Source organism: Panthera uncia (genome assembly GCF_023721935.1).
Source record: "Panthera uncia isolate 11264 chromosome A1 unlocalized genomic scaffold, Puncia_PCG_1.0 HiC_scaffold_17, whole genome shotgun sequence".
NCBI classification, from domain to species: Eukaryota; Metazoa; Chordata; class Mammalia; order Carnivora; family Felidae; genus Panthera; species Panthera uncia.
Genome location: NW_026057577.1, coordinates 84,484,580 through 84,502,990, shown reverse-complemented (window position 1 = coordinate 84,502,990; position 18,411 = coordinate 84,484,580). Strand labels below are relative to the sequence as shown.

General features: G+C 36.9%; 1 protein-coding gene across 4 annotated transcripts in view; it reads right to left on the bottom strand.

Annotated features, from left to right (window-relative positions):
• Window positions 1-18,411, bottom strand: part of MAN2A1 (mannosidase alpha class 2A member 1) — a 166,564-nt gene that overhangs the window by 49,109 nt on the left and 99,044 nt on the right. For all 4 annotated transcript variants that reach the window (XM_049647694.1, XM_049647695.1, XM_049647696.1 and 1 more), the window contains 2 exons: window positions 2,009-2,174; window positions 89-307 (listed from right to left, as the gene is read on the bottom strand). In XM_049647694.1, the coding sequence (XP_049503651.1) occupies window positions 89-307; window positions 2,009-2,174 (385 nt within the window). The remainder of the gene's footprint in view (window positions 1-88; window positions 308-2,008; window positions 2,175-18,411) is intronic.

The following is an 18,411-nucleotide window of genomic DNA, read 5'->3' as shown; positions in this document are numbered from 1 at the left end:
AACTTTTCTCCCTTTGCATACCCAGTCTGCACATATTATAATAAAACTGATAAGCCTTCCATGAATTTGAAAACTATTCAGAACATACCTCCATAAGCCCAGATGGACCAAACTGAAGTTTAAGAAAGGAGTTCTCTAGAGTTATAGCTTCCTCAGCACTTTTTACATTCTTCATGTTGAAAATTCCTTTATCTTTGATGTTACCATTATACAGGACATACTCAGCTAAATGTGGATCTGAATTTGCTGATTCCACAACTGTATACACTTTCATTCCCAATGGTGGTATCTGTACTAGAAAAGAGATCTTTAAAAGGCAGATGAGAGATTTTTTTAAGAAATGTAATCTACTGAAAGAAAAGCATTTATAGGTCTAATAAAAACAAAAAACCACAATATTTTAAAACTCATCTAACACTATTCTACAAACTTCACAGTGGTAGAACTATCAAGGGCATTATGCTTTCATTCAATATATGAAATTATATGAGCATCCTCAATTGTCCTACAGTGCTCTTAATAGATGCCAGAAGACAAAATTCTCCATGAAGGTAAGGGCTTACTGTGAACAATGATTTTTCCTAATTATCAGGAATCTTTTTATAATACTATGATATTCAAGTACATTAAAAATAAACACGGTAAACACAATACTATAAATATTAAGCATGTTAACAGCAGTCATCGAATGCCTGGGGTCTAGCAGACAATGCACAAGCATAAAGGATGTGCACACTACATGACATGACCCCTGCCTTCCAGGAGCTCCTGTTTCGTTTTCTAGATAGGGTGCTTCCTGTAACATCTGACCAAAGCTTCTTTTATACTTTTCCTTTTTACCTTAAGGATTATGAATTTATGAAAAGCAGCCAGCAATGGCTCTTAACAAGCGAAGTAATTCTCATTTAGAGTTCCTAGCTTATGGTTGTGTCTTCAGAAGTACACGGTTTAAACTACACTCCAGACACCAAATATTGATACTTTCTAGTGAAAAGTTCAGGTTAATATTACTTTAAAAATTTTTTACCAAAAACATCTGTTACTTGAGCCCCAATTTTCCATTGTTATATTTCAGAAAAAAAGCACCTTCTTCTATTTTAGGAAGTCTTTCTCTTCCATGGTGTGTTGTGTCATCTTTGCAATGAAAAGCTGGTAGTATGCTTTTCTGAGATAAATGGCTATTTATCTCAATTTCCATATGCATAACTATTATTAAATTGAGCTAAACAGGGGCGCCTGGGTGGCTCTGTCAGTTAAGCGTCCAACTTTGGCTTAGGTCATGATCTCATGGTTCATGAGTTCGAGCCCCACATCAGGCTCTGTGCTGAAAACTCAGAGCCTGGAGCCTGCTTCAGATTCTGTGTCTCATTCTCTCTCTGCCCCTTCCCCACTTGTGCTCTGTCTCTGTCTCTCAAAAATAAATAAATGTAAGAAAAAAATTGAGTTAAATGAAAAAATTCACAATTTTATGAGTAATGATTACTTCATTACTTCAGGAGAACATTATGATATTTATAGAGATATGCAATACATGCTAATAACATATACTAATAATAACATACAGTATATACAGTAACAAAGGTATCAGTATTTCAGGAAACACAGGATCTATTTTCCTTTATTCATTTATTTTTAAAGTTTATTTATTTTGAGAGGGAGAGCATGAGCAGGGAAGGGGATAGAGTGAAAGAGGAGGGGGGGGGGAGAGAGAGAGAGAGAGAGAGAGAGAGAGAGAGAGAGAGAGAGAGAGAATCCCGAGCTGGCTCCACACTGTCAGCACAGAGCCAACATGAGCTTGATCTCGTTAACTGTGAGATCATCACCTGAGCCAACATCAAGAGTCAGATGCTTAACTGACTGAGCCACCCAGGTGCTCCAGGATCTATTTTCCTTTAGTGTCACTTAACTGGCCAGTTAAATCCTCCGGTATTTACAACTTTAACCACTTCACACACATCAGTTTGACAGCTCAAGGGGACACGTATACAAGCTCCACGGCAAAACGTACCTCATAGGCTGTCTGTGAAATAATACTTGCTGTATCCCAAACTGCGCTCATTTGAATTTCCACTGGCTTTCCCGAAGCAGAAGACACTTGTGCTGTGGGGGAACTCACATAGACGGAGACCACCGAGTTTCGGTCTTGTTCTGAAGGATTACAGATGACAAGATACCTGCAAAAACAGCCGTTTCACTTCTTAGGTCTTAAAAATATTTTTACTTCTTTCACACTATGTGTAAGGACTCAGCTCATAGACAGTCATAGAGTCAAACACACAGAGAAGACTTATAAGGAACATTCTGGTAAAATTTCTGGAGGACATGCAGTTTCATCACAAAAAACACAGTACAAAGGGTAACGAAATAATGATTCACTTTCTAAGAATAAAATGCTATACAAATGGAAGACATTAAAACAACTATAACAAAGTTATTTCCATGGCCCAGAAAATGACCTATATACAACATGGCTTTATTAGTCTTTCTAAAATAATCAGCTTGATACAACTAATATCCTGATCCCTGCCTAATCTCACTGAGTAAAAAACCCCATACATTGCCTATTGGTATTTTAGTCACCATTAATTTAAATTAAAATTCTGACATTCCTATTAGACCACTACAACACAGCAAAAATTTATGGCTATCCATGCAAAATCACATTAATTCACACATATATTGTATATATTGGGGACCCTTATTATCCAAGACGTTAGTTCTGGTAAAAAGATAATCTGAAGTGAGTCCACTTAAAATAGGGGCTAAAATTTTATAATAAACAGTGCTAGAAAAAGGTTTGATTGCGACTAGCTAGAAAAAGGACAATATAAACTATTAAGGTAAGGTTAGGTAATATTTGCAACTATATGCATTTCTTAGAAGGAACACAAATAATGAATGAACTGGAGTTTCTGGCAGACTTCTTCCAACAATATTTTATATTAGCACATTATGACATCCTTCATGTTACATTTAATTTTTATAGGGTGGTTTTAAACAAAACTACATTTGTAAAAAATATTCAAGGACTTCATCATTTTTCCTAAAGTCCTCTCTCATTTCTTTGATATTGAAAGAATTCTTCGTTGGAGTATCTAGCATCCTTGATTTTCTCAGCTGTGTAACTCTGGCAGATCCCCACTGTTTCATGGCTTTGCCTGTGAGCAGAAACATTCTATACCATCATATCACAGACATGAAATACACAGCCTTTGAAAGATTTATGATTTTACTTTATAATCAATTTGAATCATATTAGATTCAAATAAATCAAAAGGTATTTCAAGAGAGGATGCTTGAATAATGTAACTCTCTGATTTATTAGTGAATATTTTCATGATCTGAAATATTTTGGTTTCCTATGCAATTCTGTAAATGCAGGAACACAGAACTGAATAGTCAGATAGCAATCCCACACCCACTGACTCATAGTAGCTACATCAGAGATGGTAGAAACAAACTAGTTTTTTGTACCTAGTGCATCAGAAAGCCTTGTAGTGCTATTTTATCCTACATGTGCCCTGTGTATTTCAACTGCATTGCCAATCACTTGAGAAACAAAATTAATGCCCACAGCGGTCAAAACTAAAGTGAAGGACAACAGGAAAACACACAAAAAAAGAAAGAGGATGTAGCATAAAATCTATAATATGTTTGACTCATAAATGGTTTATCAGGGGAAGCACTTATGATAGAAATAATATTCTGAGATGCCCAAAGTGACAATAACAGCAATAAGAATGGCGCTTATAGTATGTATCAGGATCACACAAGCTAACTTACATCACTTATGTTCAGTGATACCATACGTATATGAGAGAAGACAGACTAAAGCCATGTGTCAAAAACATATTTACAAAGGACACTGAAGCTTAGAGGTACTAGGTAGAACCCTACTTTATCCACAGAAGCAACTCTAAAGAATAGCAAGGGTAACGCCCCTTTGAGAGGTATGCTAAACAGACTTACCTGAGTGATCTGTCAACCTATTTGTACCCTCCCACTGCCCTCTACTAGCTGCTGCTTACATGTCACCTGACTTGTTCCATCACAAACCCATCTGGAGAATCACAGCTGCCAGGATTCATTGTTACAGAAAGACAATACCATATTCCTAAGGTGCACTGGGGAAGTAAAACAGTTGAGGATCACCCAACCTCAGCACCAAAGATGTTCAAACCATCATCCTGGAAATGAGTGATTTACTGCTGAACACCATGTTACCAGAGGCTTAGAGGTAGTATGTGAAGAACTCTAAGACACGGTCTAAAGACTCAGGCCAGCTTCCTAATTTTGTAGAAGCCCTGAAGCACATCCAGGTACTGAACCTGGAATTCCTACTGGCAAGTCCTTTGGATGCTCCATTACATAGAGCTGGTCATAAAGGCTTTGAATAATAAATTGTAACATGTGCCCAAGCAATAAATTAGGTAATAAGCATTCACAACACTCATTCCTTCCCATTGCCCATAGAGGGGAAAATGATTCACATTTAAAGCAAATAATAGTTTTAACCATACACGTGGTTTTGTACACTATTAAACTGCTTTTTACAATAAGCTGGGAACTAAGTTCTGTTTTGTTTTGTTTTAGTAGCTAATTAGTATTTGACCATAATGATGTTTCTACTGTACTGAATGATTATATGATTATCATGCCAGGAATCTATTCAAAAACTACATGTGTAGAGTATTATGAGTATAATGCTGAACAAAGAAAATAATTTTTTAACATAATTAGAAATCCACACCATGTTTTTCAAGTATATCACAGCACAAATTTACCTAATATACACACACAAACTCCTATCTACATACATTTTAAGTAGAGTACAGAGAAAGTATAATCATAAATGAATTATATTTCCTTTGGAAATAAGTACACAATCAAAAATTAACTAAATATTCATTTTCTTTTTTTTTAACTTTTTAAAAAAAGTTTATTTATTTTGAGAAAGAGAGTGTGAGCATGCTTTGGGGAGGGGCAAAGAGAGGGGGAGATAGAATCCCAAGCAGGCTGTCTGCACAGAGCCCGACAACGGGGCTCGAACTCACAGAACCATAAGATCATGACCTGAGCCGTAATCAAGACTTGGACTCTTAGCCGACTGAGTCACCCAGGCACTCCTAAATGTTAATTTTCATTATCATATTTGGTGGGTCAAACATTTGTTATACTGCCAACATCCCTAAATATGAGTTCATTTAAACCCATCAGTTGTGAATAAAACCAACAGGTTTCAATATCCTAAATGTCAAACTCGGTTATTAAAAATTAGTAATACTTGATCCACGCTAACAAAAGAAAACAGTAATATTTATATCCTAAAAATTAGAATAGTTAATTTCTATTTCATCTTGGAAGTAACTGTACAGGAAGCTCAGAACATCTTCCCCCACACTTGTCCCCACGTTTACATTCGCTTCCCATCACCTATCACCAAGTCCCATCCAGACTCCTAGTTCTCACTAGGATACTAAGCCCCCTTAACTTACTTGGGGTTACAGCAAGTATCCCAATTCTCCATACAAAAGGAACAATCCTCACCTCATGATAACAAAGCATTCATATGGTACCTGCCAACCCAATTAGATGACAGATTATGATCTACTTTGAGAGAAAAAGGAATGGAGAAAAATGAAGACATCTGCATGCTCATGTCAAACTGGGAATCATTTTATGGGAAAACTAGAATTCCACTGTACACATGGTTCTGTCCTTGAAGACTCTATCGAGGAGGAGTATATTTAGAATTCTTTCACCCCTTTTGTAGAAATGATTCATGTCATGATAAGAAAGACACCTGGGGCAATCCAAGTCCTCTCTTTAAGGCAAATCTAATCAGTGCCCACATGAACAATAGATTAGGACCATTGGGCTTCCTTCTAGGATTGGATGAAGGGTAGAGTGGAAGGAGCATGTCCTTAGTCAGAGTGACCTTGGAGCTATCTCTTAGATTGCTTCTTGTATGCGGGGCCCAGTCGTCAGGACTGTACGGGCAACCTATAAGACACAGCCTTTCATCCTTCCCACTGGGCAGGTAGGAAACTGAGGGTCATCGAGGCTAGGTATTTTGCCAACACTGACCCAGTGAAAAGTGCCAAAACAAGGCTCAAAACCTGGCCTTACCTCCCTAGCCATCTTCTTAACCATTTTACTCACAGGACAAGCTTAAAAGCACCTTATTGACAACTGAGGTTTCATGTGGAGATTCCCTTAGTTCCAAATTCATATGTGAAGAACTTTCTCTCCTCACCGATGCCCAAGATCCCCATGGAGCCTCTCTCTTCAGAAAGCTCAGGATGAACAAAAAGCTATTTATATTTCAGTATATTTGTGAAAGAAAATTTATAAACTGGAACATTGGAACAGAAAAAAATCTTGCACTATACACTAAGGAGCTCATCTTATAACTTCACTATGTGAGGTAACCAAAACAATATTCAAGGAAAACATTTAAAAAGCATTATGTGTATTTATGACTGTGTAAGGGAGACACAAATGGGAAGTATTTGCAAGTCTCCTTTAAATACAGTTTAAAACCAATTAAGCAAACACTAGGTTATATGAACAATCATTGTAGCTTCATGTGTCTAGTGTAGTACCTGACACAGAATAACATTCAATAAATAGTTGATAAATGAGTAATGCACAGAAATCCCACTAGGAGAAGATATCATTTATAAATGATTCCTACCAGTGTGGGGCTTTAGAGGTTTATCAGATCATTTTCACTTCTATTACTTCAATTCCATAAAAAAATGATTTTAAAGTCAACAAGCTATATAATTAACCTCTTTGCAAAGACGGGAAATGACAGATCCAAGATTACAGAGAAAGTTAAGAATAAAGCAGACTAAAGTTCAGTCTGATTCTTAATCAATGACAGCAGAGTAAAAAATTCATTTCAAATAAGAATATATACATCTTCTCTAAGTAGCCTCATTAGTGGAGTGTAATCTAAAGAAAAGTAGTAAACTTACATAATTTTCTGAATGTGGAAATATATAGATTTATAGGTTTATAGAAATTTTAATTTCTACACTTGAAGTCTTTTTGATACAGTCCCCCTAGTTTTCTGGGTTTAAAACACAATGCTTACCATATTAGCCACCGGGGCGAGGGGGGGGGGGGAATCAAGATATTAAAAACAAAAGGACCCTTTTTGATACATGTCAGTTCTTCAAAAATCACACAGTTCTATGATTCCTGGGTTCTGGAATGAAACATATTCAAGCTGAAAACCCCACCATGGCACTTAGAATTTGAGAGGCCTGAGCAAGTTATTTCATTTCTCCAAGCCTTAATATCCTCATCTATAAAATCAGTAGACAAGACTCTTATTAGGGTTAAAAGATAAAATGTTTGGAAAATCACATAGCTCAGACCTGGCACAAAGTGGAATCTCAATAGCGATTAAATCTCTCGTTTTCCTTACAAAATCCTCCTGGCGTCCTGACCAAGGACTCTGGTACATGAATCACACTGGATGGTGGAGTGAATGTTTTAATTAACCCAGGTCACTGAGCTGCCTTAAATGCTTTTCTGTGTAAGGCATATAAAAATCTAAATGACAGAAATTAACAAGACCACATATGTGATAACACAGATCTACCTTGAAACAAGAGTTCAGACGACCAGGGTCGGGGGGCGGGGGATAGAAATAAATGCACAGGTGCATACAATACATCCATGTACCAAGGGGTTAACCACATGGAATATGGATAAATTAAAAAGCAAGAAAAAAAGGACAGAAGGATATCTCTTGGTATGTGTAGTTATAAACTTAAGAATGTGAATACATAGCCCCTGTCCTGGAAGGATCTATAATCTAAGAGAAGAGAGAGAAAATGGGTGATGGGCATTGAGGATGGCACTTGCTGGGATGAGCACTGGGTGTTGTGTGCAGGCAATGAACCATGGGAATCTACCCCCAAATCCAAGAGCACACTTTACACACCGTATGTTAGCCTATTTGACAAAAAATTATATTAAAAAAAAAAAGGAAAAGAAGCTGTTAAGTTCAATATAATAGGGTAAGTAATAAGACAAAAGTATGCACTGTGACACACACAAAAAGGTGGCAGGATGATTAAGAATTAATCGGGAGAATATACAAAATAGGAAATTAGCTTTATACAAAATGACCGCATATACAGAAAATTATAAAACTTTACTGAGACATAAAAATGAATACATGGAGAGACATTTATTTTAGGAGGGAAAAATTAAAAAAACAAAACAAAACACAAAAAACAAAAACCAACCAACTTCCCCAAAATTAATTCATGAATCTTACATGTTGCTAACCAAAATCCCACTGAAATCCTCCTGTTGGGAAAAAGAGGGCAAGAAAATTCTGTAATTTACCTATAATAATAGACAGGCAAGACAAAATGGTTAAACAGACACACTAAAGCAATATGCCAGGACTGATTCTAGATTTAAAAAATTGAGAAATGTAAACAATGACAAGATTAGTAGAAAAAAAAAAACAAATGTATCATTTGTGGCATAGAGGTCTCTGTAACCATAACAGTAAAAAAAAAAAAAAAATAGCTAAGTGAAAGGCTAGCAGAGTTGATAACAAAAGCTTAAGCATTTTTTATCTTAAAAATAAGATTAAAGAATAATAAAAAACAGAAAATCAAATTTGGGAAATTTGTAAAGTGCTCTTACAAAATCAATAGCAACATAAACAGCCAAGTAGAAAAAGTGAACATTTCCCAACTATCAAATTTAAGTTGGAATATAAATGTTGCTTCAGCTTCTAGGAGAGATGGAGTAGCTGACAGACAAGAGCTCTCAATTCTATGGCCAACTAGAAAACCCAGATAAATATGGTAATCATCTGCCTGAAAGCAACAGGAACTGCTGAGGAGAGAAAAGAACTTCAGAGAAGTGAGCTTCCTTCTCTAGCCATTTTTACCCTGGGACATGCCAATTCTCAGCACTGGGAAAGGCTGAGTTCCATGAAAAGCCTAGAGGAGGATCACGGTGGGAACAGAGAGGCCAAAAAGCACTTAGCTGGAGCTTAGAAGGCTTCAAGTGTACATTTGGCTTTCTCATCGGTTCATGTGCCAAATGCTGGGGTGCTGCACAGAAAGGGAGGCTTACAGCCTAAACAAAAACTTATGAAAAGTAGAGCAGAGACATCTCATGACATTTTAGAACCCACCAGGGAGTAGTGCCTATAGAATATACTAGACTATCAGTTGAAAACTTGGAGAGCTAGACAAACGAGATACAAATTAGCCTCAGTTTAGCATAGTGCTGGATTGGAGGTCGACTGAATGCTTCCTAGAAGAAGATATTTTCTGGAGCCTATGTAAGTGTCTACTACTTGATATAAAATTTCAAGACACCCAAAAGACAGAGCCACATGATTAAACACCAAGGAGAAAAAGACAAAAGAATTAGAACCACACATGATCCAGATAAGGGAGTTAACTGAAAAAACTCTAAAATAATTATTAATATGTCCAAGTAAAGATGAAAATATGAATAAAGAGACGAAAAGATAAACAATTTCACCACAGAAACTGAATACATCAAGACTAAACTGAATGAAATTCTGAAAGGAGAAGTATTTGAAATTACAAATTCCACAGATATATTTAACAACAGAGTATATTCAACAAAAGAAAACTTACATTATTAACAAGGTACTTCCTCTAGATTCTGGTATTATTAGTGAATATTCTGCAACTACTTCTTAATACTTTGGACGTAAAACCATTTTCTACATCAAGTATGTATTTTTAAAGCAATTAGAAAAATACAACAACAACATAAACAAGAACCTTTTTAAACGTGGGGCAGGGGAGGGATAGCCAGGTAAAGGAAAAGTAGGGAAATACAATCTAGGTAGAAAAATTCTAAGAATAAAAGCACAGATACAAGAAAAAGGATGTTATTTTCAGGACATACAAGCCATCCAACACCACTAAAATCTACACAGTAAGGTGAACTTCTAAAATATCAATATATGAGCTAGAAGGGGAACTAAACCACTAAGTCACAGTGAGGAGTGGGTATATTTAAATCATTATAAGGTGCACAGACCCAATTAGTTATAGGGAGTGACTAAAAGGTTTAACATGGTCAGATTCATTTTGAGTAGATATTTCTAGTTGCTAGGTAGAGGAATAATTTAAGGAGTCAAGATTAAAAGCAGGAAGACCAAGCAAGTGGCCATAACAGCCCAGGTAGGAAAGGTGAAGACCTAAGTTACAAAAGTAGTAGAAATGCAAAAAGAACAAATCTGAGAAGCAGGCAGGATAATGTGTCAGTAAAATTCTTTGGATTCCTTGCAGAAGGCTGAGTAAAACCAGAAAAACCATCTACCATAATTCCTGGTTTTCAGTTAGGGTGGGATAGATATGGTGGTGCCATTAATGAAGAACTGAACTACCACCTGGGTAGTGGGAGGAGCTTTCAAGGTGAAGGTGGTAAATCCAGGTTCAGACTTCTTGAATTTGAGGTGCCTGAGATACATCTACATAGATTTATTTTGATGCTCTGAAATTAATTATCCCAAACTCAGAATCCACTTATTCCCTGGAAATACAAAATTTAGGTTTCAAAAGTATGACAGGCAGAACACTTATACTCCCCTCCCCCAAGATGTCCACATCTGAATCCCCAGAACCTATGAATAACGTATATGGCAAAAGACACTTTGCAGGTGCAATTCAATTAAACACCTTGGGATGGTGAGATTTCCTGAATTATCCAACTGAGCCCAATATAATCACAAGGGTCCTTATTAGAGAGACAGAGGAAGGTCCAACTGAGAAGAAGGCCACATGACAACAGAAGCGGGAAGAGGCTGGAATATGTGTGAAAGGGGTCACCAGCCAAGGAATGCAGGCGGCCTGCAGAAGATGAACAAGGCAAAGAAAGAGATCCTCCCCTTGGAGCCTGTGGCAGGAACCAGCCCTGCCAACACTTCGTGAGGCCCATGAAACGGACTCTGGACTTCGGATCTCCAGCACTGTGTGTAAGACAGTAAATGAGTGCTTTTTTAAGAGACTGAGTTTGTGGTAATTTGTTACAGCACAATAGGAAACTAACACCAGGTTACACTATTCCTCTTGAAAATGAAGGCTAAACTCTGGTTTCACAAAGAATGAGACTTTGTACCACCAAGCCAATTAAAGAAAATCTTGAGGTCTGGAAAGTAGGGCAGGGTGGGGGTGGGCAAAGAGCAATGAGAAGAACTTGGGGTCTTTGGAACTGGGCCCAAGGAAAAGACTGCAATGAAGTATATCCAGCGGTCTGACCCTCTCTCCCATGGAAGATGTCCTCCCACATCCTCATCCACTGACCACCAGGCCTGATGTGGCCCAATCCCACCGTCCTAGCACAGGTGGCCACAGCAAACACTACTGAGAAAGCAAATAAGGAAAACCCCAAACCTGTACTTTTGTGAGAAGCAAATGACTCACAGTCCCTTGCAGAGACTAAGGTGGTTATTTCCAGCTTTTTAAAAATTATATTTATTTTCTAATCTTTGAAAACCTTAAACAGACCCCACTCACTGGAGAAATGCACACATGCACAAGATTTTTCATGTAAGTTCCAAGGCCTCCCAGTTTAAACATCTTTCTAATCTTATAAATGAGGCCTTCTCAGGCAAATACTTAACTGTTTTCCCCATAAAAATTTCTCTAGAAACTATATGTCTTTCTTCTCTTCAATTACCAGATAATGGAATTTATATTTGTAAGAAGAAAAATTAAAAAAATTGATGTTTTCTGAAAGCTTCCAGGTGATTAAGTAACAAACATAGTCTCATCTAAGAGGCAAAAAAATTGAACACTAAGGAACAGAACACTCTTTTTCTCAGTAATAAGGATTATACTTGAATATAATAGTGTATAAATGTTACCTGATCTTCCTAACCCATGATTATTTCACCATTTTTTCCTATATTTAGGAGAAATAACTTTCTTAAAATTTATGGACAAAAAATATTCTGAATCTATCATCCTATAAACAGTCATCTGCCCAAGGACAGGATTCAAAAGGAAAGTCTACAAGTGCACTGAATATGTGAGTGAATCCAAATGTAAAGCAGTCTTTCAAGAAACAATATGACGACAGCAGTACCTAAAATTGCTATTGTCTACTAAGTATTTAATTTCTGAGAAACCCTTCTATCTCAAATCCAAGAATTCCACAAAATATTACCAATAAAAGTTCTTAGTTTCAATGAAAAGTCTGTGATATTGTTAAGCAAATATTCTAGAAAGCTATACTGTAGGAAATAATTACTTTGAGAATTATGCTTGTTTGTAATACTAATCGACAAAGCAGTAAATCAGAAACAGCACTGTACCTTAAAGAAATATTTTTGCTATTTTTAACCCAAAGTCAATTTGACTTGGCAGGTGGTGGAGGGTTTCTCAGATATAATGGTAACGATAACAATAATAGTGATAACACCAACAGCTGCACTTAATTTGCGTTTAGAACACTGCCTCACACTCAGTATGTACTTTACTTGAATTAACTCCTTTCAGTTTCACAACTAACTTATGAAGTCCTAGAATCAGGACTATTTTACAGATGTGTAGGAGTGGTTTGGTATCCTCCTGCTCGTGGGCACATAGCCATTTAAGTGACAGAGCCAGGATTGAAACTCAAGCAATCCAACTCCCGCTGACTGCAGAAGGCAGTCCTGTTTCTCTCCAGGGGGGGAAAGACGCTCAAAGTGTACATGCTAGAAATACAGCTGCGTCATCTGTAGCACTCGGAGTCCTATCAGAGTCCCCATGTCCCCAAAACTCTCGGAATGCTGCTTCATCAGAGCTCTGTATCCATCCCAGTGAAAAGCCTACACCTAAGAACCCTCTAACCACCTCCAAAGGCAGGACTGTGGTTCAAAGGGGTTTCTTTGAGGTGAAAATGAGGCTAATCTTCCTGAGCTGCTACAGGGCCAACACGTGCTGTTCCCTCAGTCCGTACTTAATTTTTCTAAGAGGTGGTAGGAAGGGAACTGCCATAATAAGTCACCAACTTGCAATAGTGGAGATATTCTGGAAAATAGTTTCCTATGTCCCTGTTAATTGGACAAACGTGCTTAATTTCCAGAATTGAGTTTTCTACCCAAAAACTTCCTTTGCCCAAATGAATGCTTCATATACGATTTATGTTTTTAAAAAAACAGACAAGAGGGGTGCCTGGGTGGCTCAGCTGGTTAAGCGTCCAACTTCAGCTTAGGTCATTATCTCACAGTCAGTGAGTTCAAGCCCCGTGTTGGGCTCTGTGCTTCCAGCTCAGAGCCTGGAGCCTGCTTCGGATTCTGTGACTCCTTCTCTCTCTGCCCCTCTGCCTCTCATGCTCTGTCTCTCTCTCAAAAATAAATAAACATTAAAAAAACACTAAAAAAAAAAAAAAACACCAGACAAGAAAGTCAATGTTAGCTGGATGTGACCCTAGGAATCACCTACTTGAGCCCCCCTCTCTCCCAACACATGTAGAGACTGGAATTAAATTTTCAAAGAAAAAGATGCTAGTTAGTGACAGCGGTGGGACTAGAATAAGCCCTTGACTCTTGGTCCAGACCATTCATAATACTGTGTGTGCTAGGCACCTGACCATGAAATCTGCTCAAAGCTCAGTGGTATGGAAACAAAAGAGTACCATAAATGTTATCAGATATTATCCCTGCAGATACTACTTACAGTTGCAATTCAACATTATAAATTGAAGTGTTAACTTTCAAAAGTACAACTGCTTATTTCAGGAACGGGAAAAGCACTTCTCAAAGCCAAAATATAACCAAAGTAGAATCAACATGCAATTTTGTAACTTTTAAATAGTCCTGAAAAATCTTACAACTATTTCCAGTGCATAACGGAAAATAGCAATAAGAAGGATAAGTACTCCTTTCCAACTGTTCTAAAACCTTTGATACTAAAGCAATAATAAGAAACAGATACAAAAACTGTACATAATTTGGCTGACCCTAAGAGTCTTGTCACCAATTAAGTTGCTTTCACTCTGAGAGGAGTTTCGCCTAAAACAAAAATACCATCTGTTTTACCTAAAACATTAAGATGTTCTATTTTCTTGTCATTTCAGAAATCACATGTGTAGCCATTTTCTGAAAAGACAGCATAAGACATTATATTTATGGGTGACTGCATAAGGAATGATGTTCAATCAAAATGTAATTTTCATCTACTGAGAGAAAATTTCATTTCTCCACTAACTGTAACGCTGTAACTTTGGAGGAACACATAGTATATAAACAGGCTGATTTTCACAAATAAAAAGACCTTAAAAGTTAATGCAGTAAAATAAAGTTGTTTTGTTACTAAAGACAGACAAGGCAAATACGTTTATATTCACTGCGCATGTCTTTGTCGACAACTGAAATCTATCTTGTGTGAGGTTTGTAGGTGAAAAGAAAACAACAACAACAACTTATTATTTGTGCTAGTGAGCCACCATATAAGAGGTAAAAATATGAAAAGAACAAAACACAAGCCACTTTTACTTTCAAAACACTTTTAGACACAATATTGGTCCTGGGAAAGACATTCTACTCTACAATCCAATGAACCAATTGAAGATACACAAACACTGGAAAAAACATCACTCACAGTGAAGGCAAACACAATGTCACAAGGGATAAAGAACACATGAAGAAAAACACACAAGCCATCCAACTACCTATGATACTTTGAGTATATATTAAGCACCTACAAAAAACCCTAAAACCCAGGTATGTTTTACTTTGAAAGGTAGCCTAATTACACATACAATTTTCTTGCCTAAAATAAAATAATGCTGCTCTCCAAATAAGGATGAAATAAATAAGTCCAAAGGCTCTATTTAAAATTTTTCTTTTACCACAAAGTTGTGAAGTGTTCTGAAGTCCAAGATGGGCTTGAAGCCCTTCCTGACTTTTTCAGGATCAGGATACTTTCACTAAAATCCTTTTCCTTGTTCCTCTTGTAGTGCACGCTTTATTAATCTGCATTTAGAAGGAAAAAAAATCTTGTTCAGAAGAACAGAAGACTTTGAAATATGCCATATTACTTCAGTCTTTCCTGTGAACTGCTTTGAGTTAATTAGCTGTATCTTAGTAATTTCAGGAGACAGGATGGACATGGAGAGAAAAGAAGAGAGAGAACAGAAGACTAAATGTGCAAGAAATCAGAAAAACAAACTACGGACTCTCTCTAGTAGAATTATCACCTCCCCCCACCCGAATACACATCACTTTTAAAAATCACTCACATTCCAGATATTTAATTTACTTTATCACTTCCATAGTGCATTCTATAACTCCAACAGGGGGAAAAACTTTGGCACTACAACAGAACAGAATCCCTCAAGATTTGCATTATCCAGCAGATACACCAAAACTAATGCCAGCTCTTCTTTGGCACTGTCTCATCTCCTTTCCAAAATTTTTCTTCGGTTCCACAAAGTAATGTATTTCCAAATACCTTAACTGGAAATTTTTATAATCCTTCCTAGATTGTAGGTGGTAATCCCCAGGGTAACTCTGCCTTTACACTGTAAGGCAAATCTCACCATAATCCAACATGTATAGAACACATATTTTTCCTCTCCATCGTCTGCGCTTTCCTGATTATGATCTCTGATGGGGTAACTGCAAGATGTTGGAAGCAACAAACAAAATCGCTTTAATTTCATTAGACAAACCATGCAACTAAAACACCTTGTATAAACTTAATTCACTGTATAATAATCTGACAATAAACTAGAACCACACAGCTAGTTAAGAAAGTTTGATTTAAAGAATAAACAATAAAAAGGCAATTAAAACACAGACTAACCAGGCAATTTAGCAGGTGTTCACTCAACACATAACTACTTTGCCATTGCTTTTCAAGAAATAAAACTTAAAACTATCATTTCAAATGCAGTCTGTTCAACCACTTCCACAGATAAAATCTAAAGCTAATAAAATCTAAAATAATTTTGTACCTAGGAATAAAATCACAGTAGACTAATTATAACAGCCCGGGAAGGAAGATTCTTTTCAAGTTCACATAAAATTGATGAAAAGAATGATTTAAGATACCATGCCCTGAAAGCAGTAAGAAGACAAATTCCATCCACATTGTAAATCATTTAGAAATCACTATGTGAGAATGATAGCAGGCTACTGATAAACATTTTCTTCAAACTTCTAAATGGCAACAAAAATGTATATAATTAATTGACAGTTACAGTATTTAAAGTTGCCTATTACAAACTTTAAACTGCCTAATGCAAGATGTGTAAAAGGTATTATTTCAGGAGGTGCAAGAAAGCATTAAGAATTTCTTTTTTAATTCTGATAATGAGGAAGCCTAAAGCATAGTCAAGAAGCTAGAGCACTAGCAGACAAATAGAGTCAAGGCAAGGACTCTTACAAAGAAGAAAAGTCAACACTTACATACCTCTGTGCTTACAGAATGTGATACCATGGGCGAAGAGTCAGCACTACTTGACTTGAAAAAATTTCTTAAGAAACAGACATTTTTCAATTTTTGGAAGGGATGGGAAGCAGAACAAAGAAGAAAAGTTGAGGCACTCAAGCACGATGCTAATAACAATCTGATGTCAGTCAGAGAGTTCTGGTACTTTCTGCTGTACTGTGTCTTTATTAGGCAATTTGCTATTTAACTAATTACTTCATAATTCTTCCAAACCATTGCTGTGTAAATCTATAATCTCTATCTTCAAAATCTAAAAAACTCTGAAAATCAAGTTTTTCAAAATTCATTTGGTGGCAAAACCTGAACTGACATGAAGCCACATATAATTATTTATTCTACTTGATCTTAATATTCGGAAATTTTAAGTTATTTGATAAGCCCTGTCCCAGACCAAAATATTATTTATGCAATATGCCATATATTCATATTAAGTTCCTAAAATTTTAAAAATTCTGAATTTACAAAGATTTCAGGTAAAGGACTGAGGATTTTATTTAGAGGTAGGCTATGCAGCAGTCCAAGTCATAGACTACTTACAGCAGACATCCTATCTGTGTAGGTACTGAGCCAAAAGAAAACAAAACAAAAAAACCCACCCAAAACCAAAACCAAACAAAAACCAACAGGAAATGAAAGAAGGAAAACATGAACACATCTCAGTACAGTGTTATACAAGGCAAGAACACAAAATAAATCTGTCATCGAATGACTATCTGAACTAGGGAATAAGTATATTTTAACATGGTCCTAAATAGATCACTAAGAAACAGTGAACATTTAAGAATACTGTGTTTTCTTCATACGTGAACACCCCTAATCCCAATAGAACATATGTGCTCTTACTTTCTCTCTCTTCCAATTCTTTATTTTGCAGTATCTAATTAAGTTTTGGTTTTGGAATAAATGGAAAACCTGTTTCTTAATAATTGTGTGGGATATGATTTTTCTACCTAACTGGTAGAAGAGTCTTGAGAACAAGTTTTTAAGAAGCTTCTAGCACCCAGGACTGATTTATTCAGTGCAGATCTGTTTCTATAGTGTACACAACACAACTCTAGTCTGAGTTGATGAGGACAGGGAAGAGTAGTCAATGATCAGAAAACACAGTAGCTAGCCTGGGGTCTAGAAAACGAACCTAATGAGTAGATCATGCTAGCTGCCTGCCCACAAGCTGTTTTCATATTTTCTTTTACTGAGGATGACAATAACTTTAACTTACAAAAAAAAAAAAAAAAAAGCCCTTGATTCCCCATACTTGAGGTGGCCACATAACACAGTTCTGGCCAATGAAATGCAACTAGAATTCACAAAGTGGAGCTTCCCCGAAAATTATTGTATCTTCAATTTAATAAAAGTCAGCAGACTCAAGTGGCATAAGTTTCATCCTCTGCTCCTCCTCCCTGCTCCTAGCTGGAACACAATGCAACGTCTGGAGAAGCAGGCACAACCTTGAGACCATGAGAACAACTGCCACAGGCTGAGGCAGGGCTGAAAGGTAAAAGGGGCCCAGTCCTTTAATGGCCTCAGGGAACACATCACAAGTCCTGAACTACCTACTTTGAAACTCATACCTAAAAAAAATAAACTGGGGGCGCCTGGGTGGCGCAGTCGGTTAAGCGTCCGACTTCAGCCAGGTCACGATCTCGCGGTCCGTGAGTTCGAGCCCCGCGTCAGGCTCTGGGCTGATGGCTCGGAGCCTGGAGCCTGTTTCCGATTCTGTGTCTCCCTCTCTCTCTGCCCCTCCCCCGTTCATGCTCTGTCTCTCTCTGTCCCAAAAATAAATAAAAAAATGTTGAAAAAAAAAAATTAAAAAAAAAATAAAAAAATAAAAAAAAAAAATAAAAAAAATAAACTGCTTTCTTGTGAAGCCAATGTAGTAAGGTTTTTGTTATCTGCAGTTGAATACAATCTGAAGAGAAACACTATACCCACAAGAAACGAT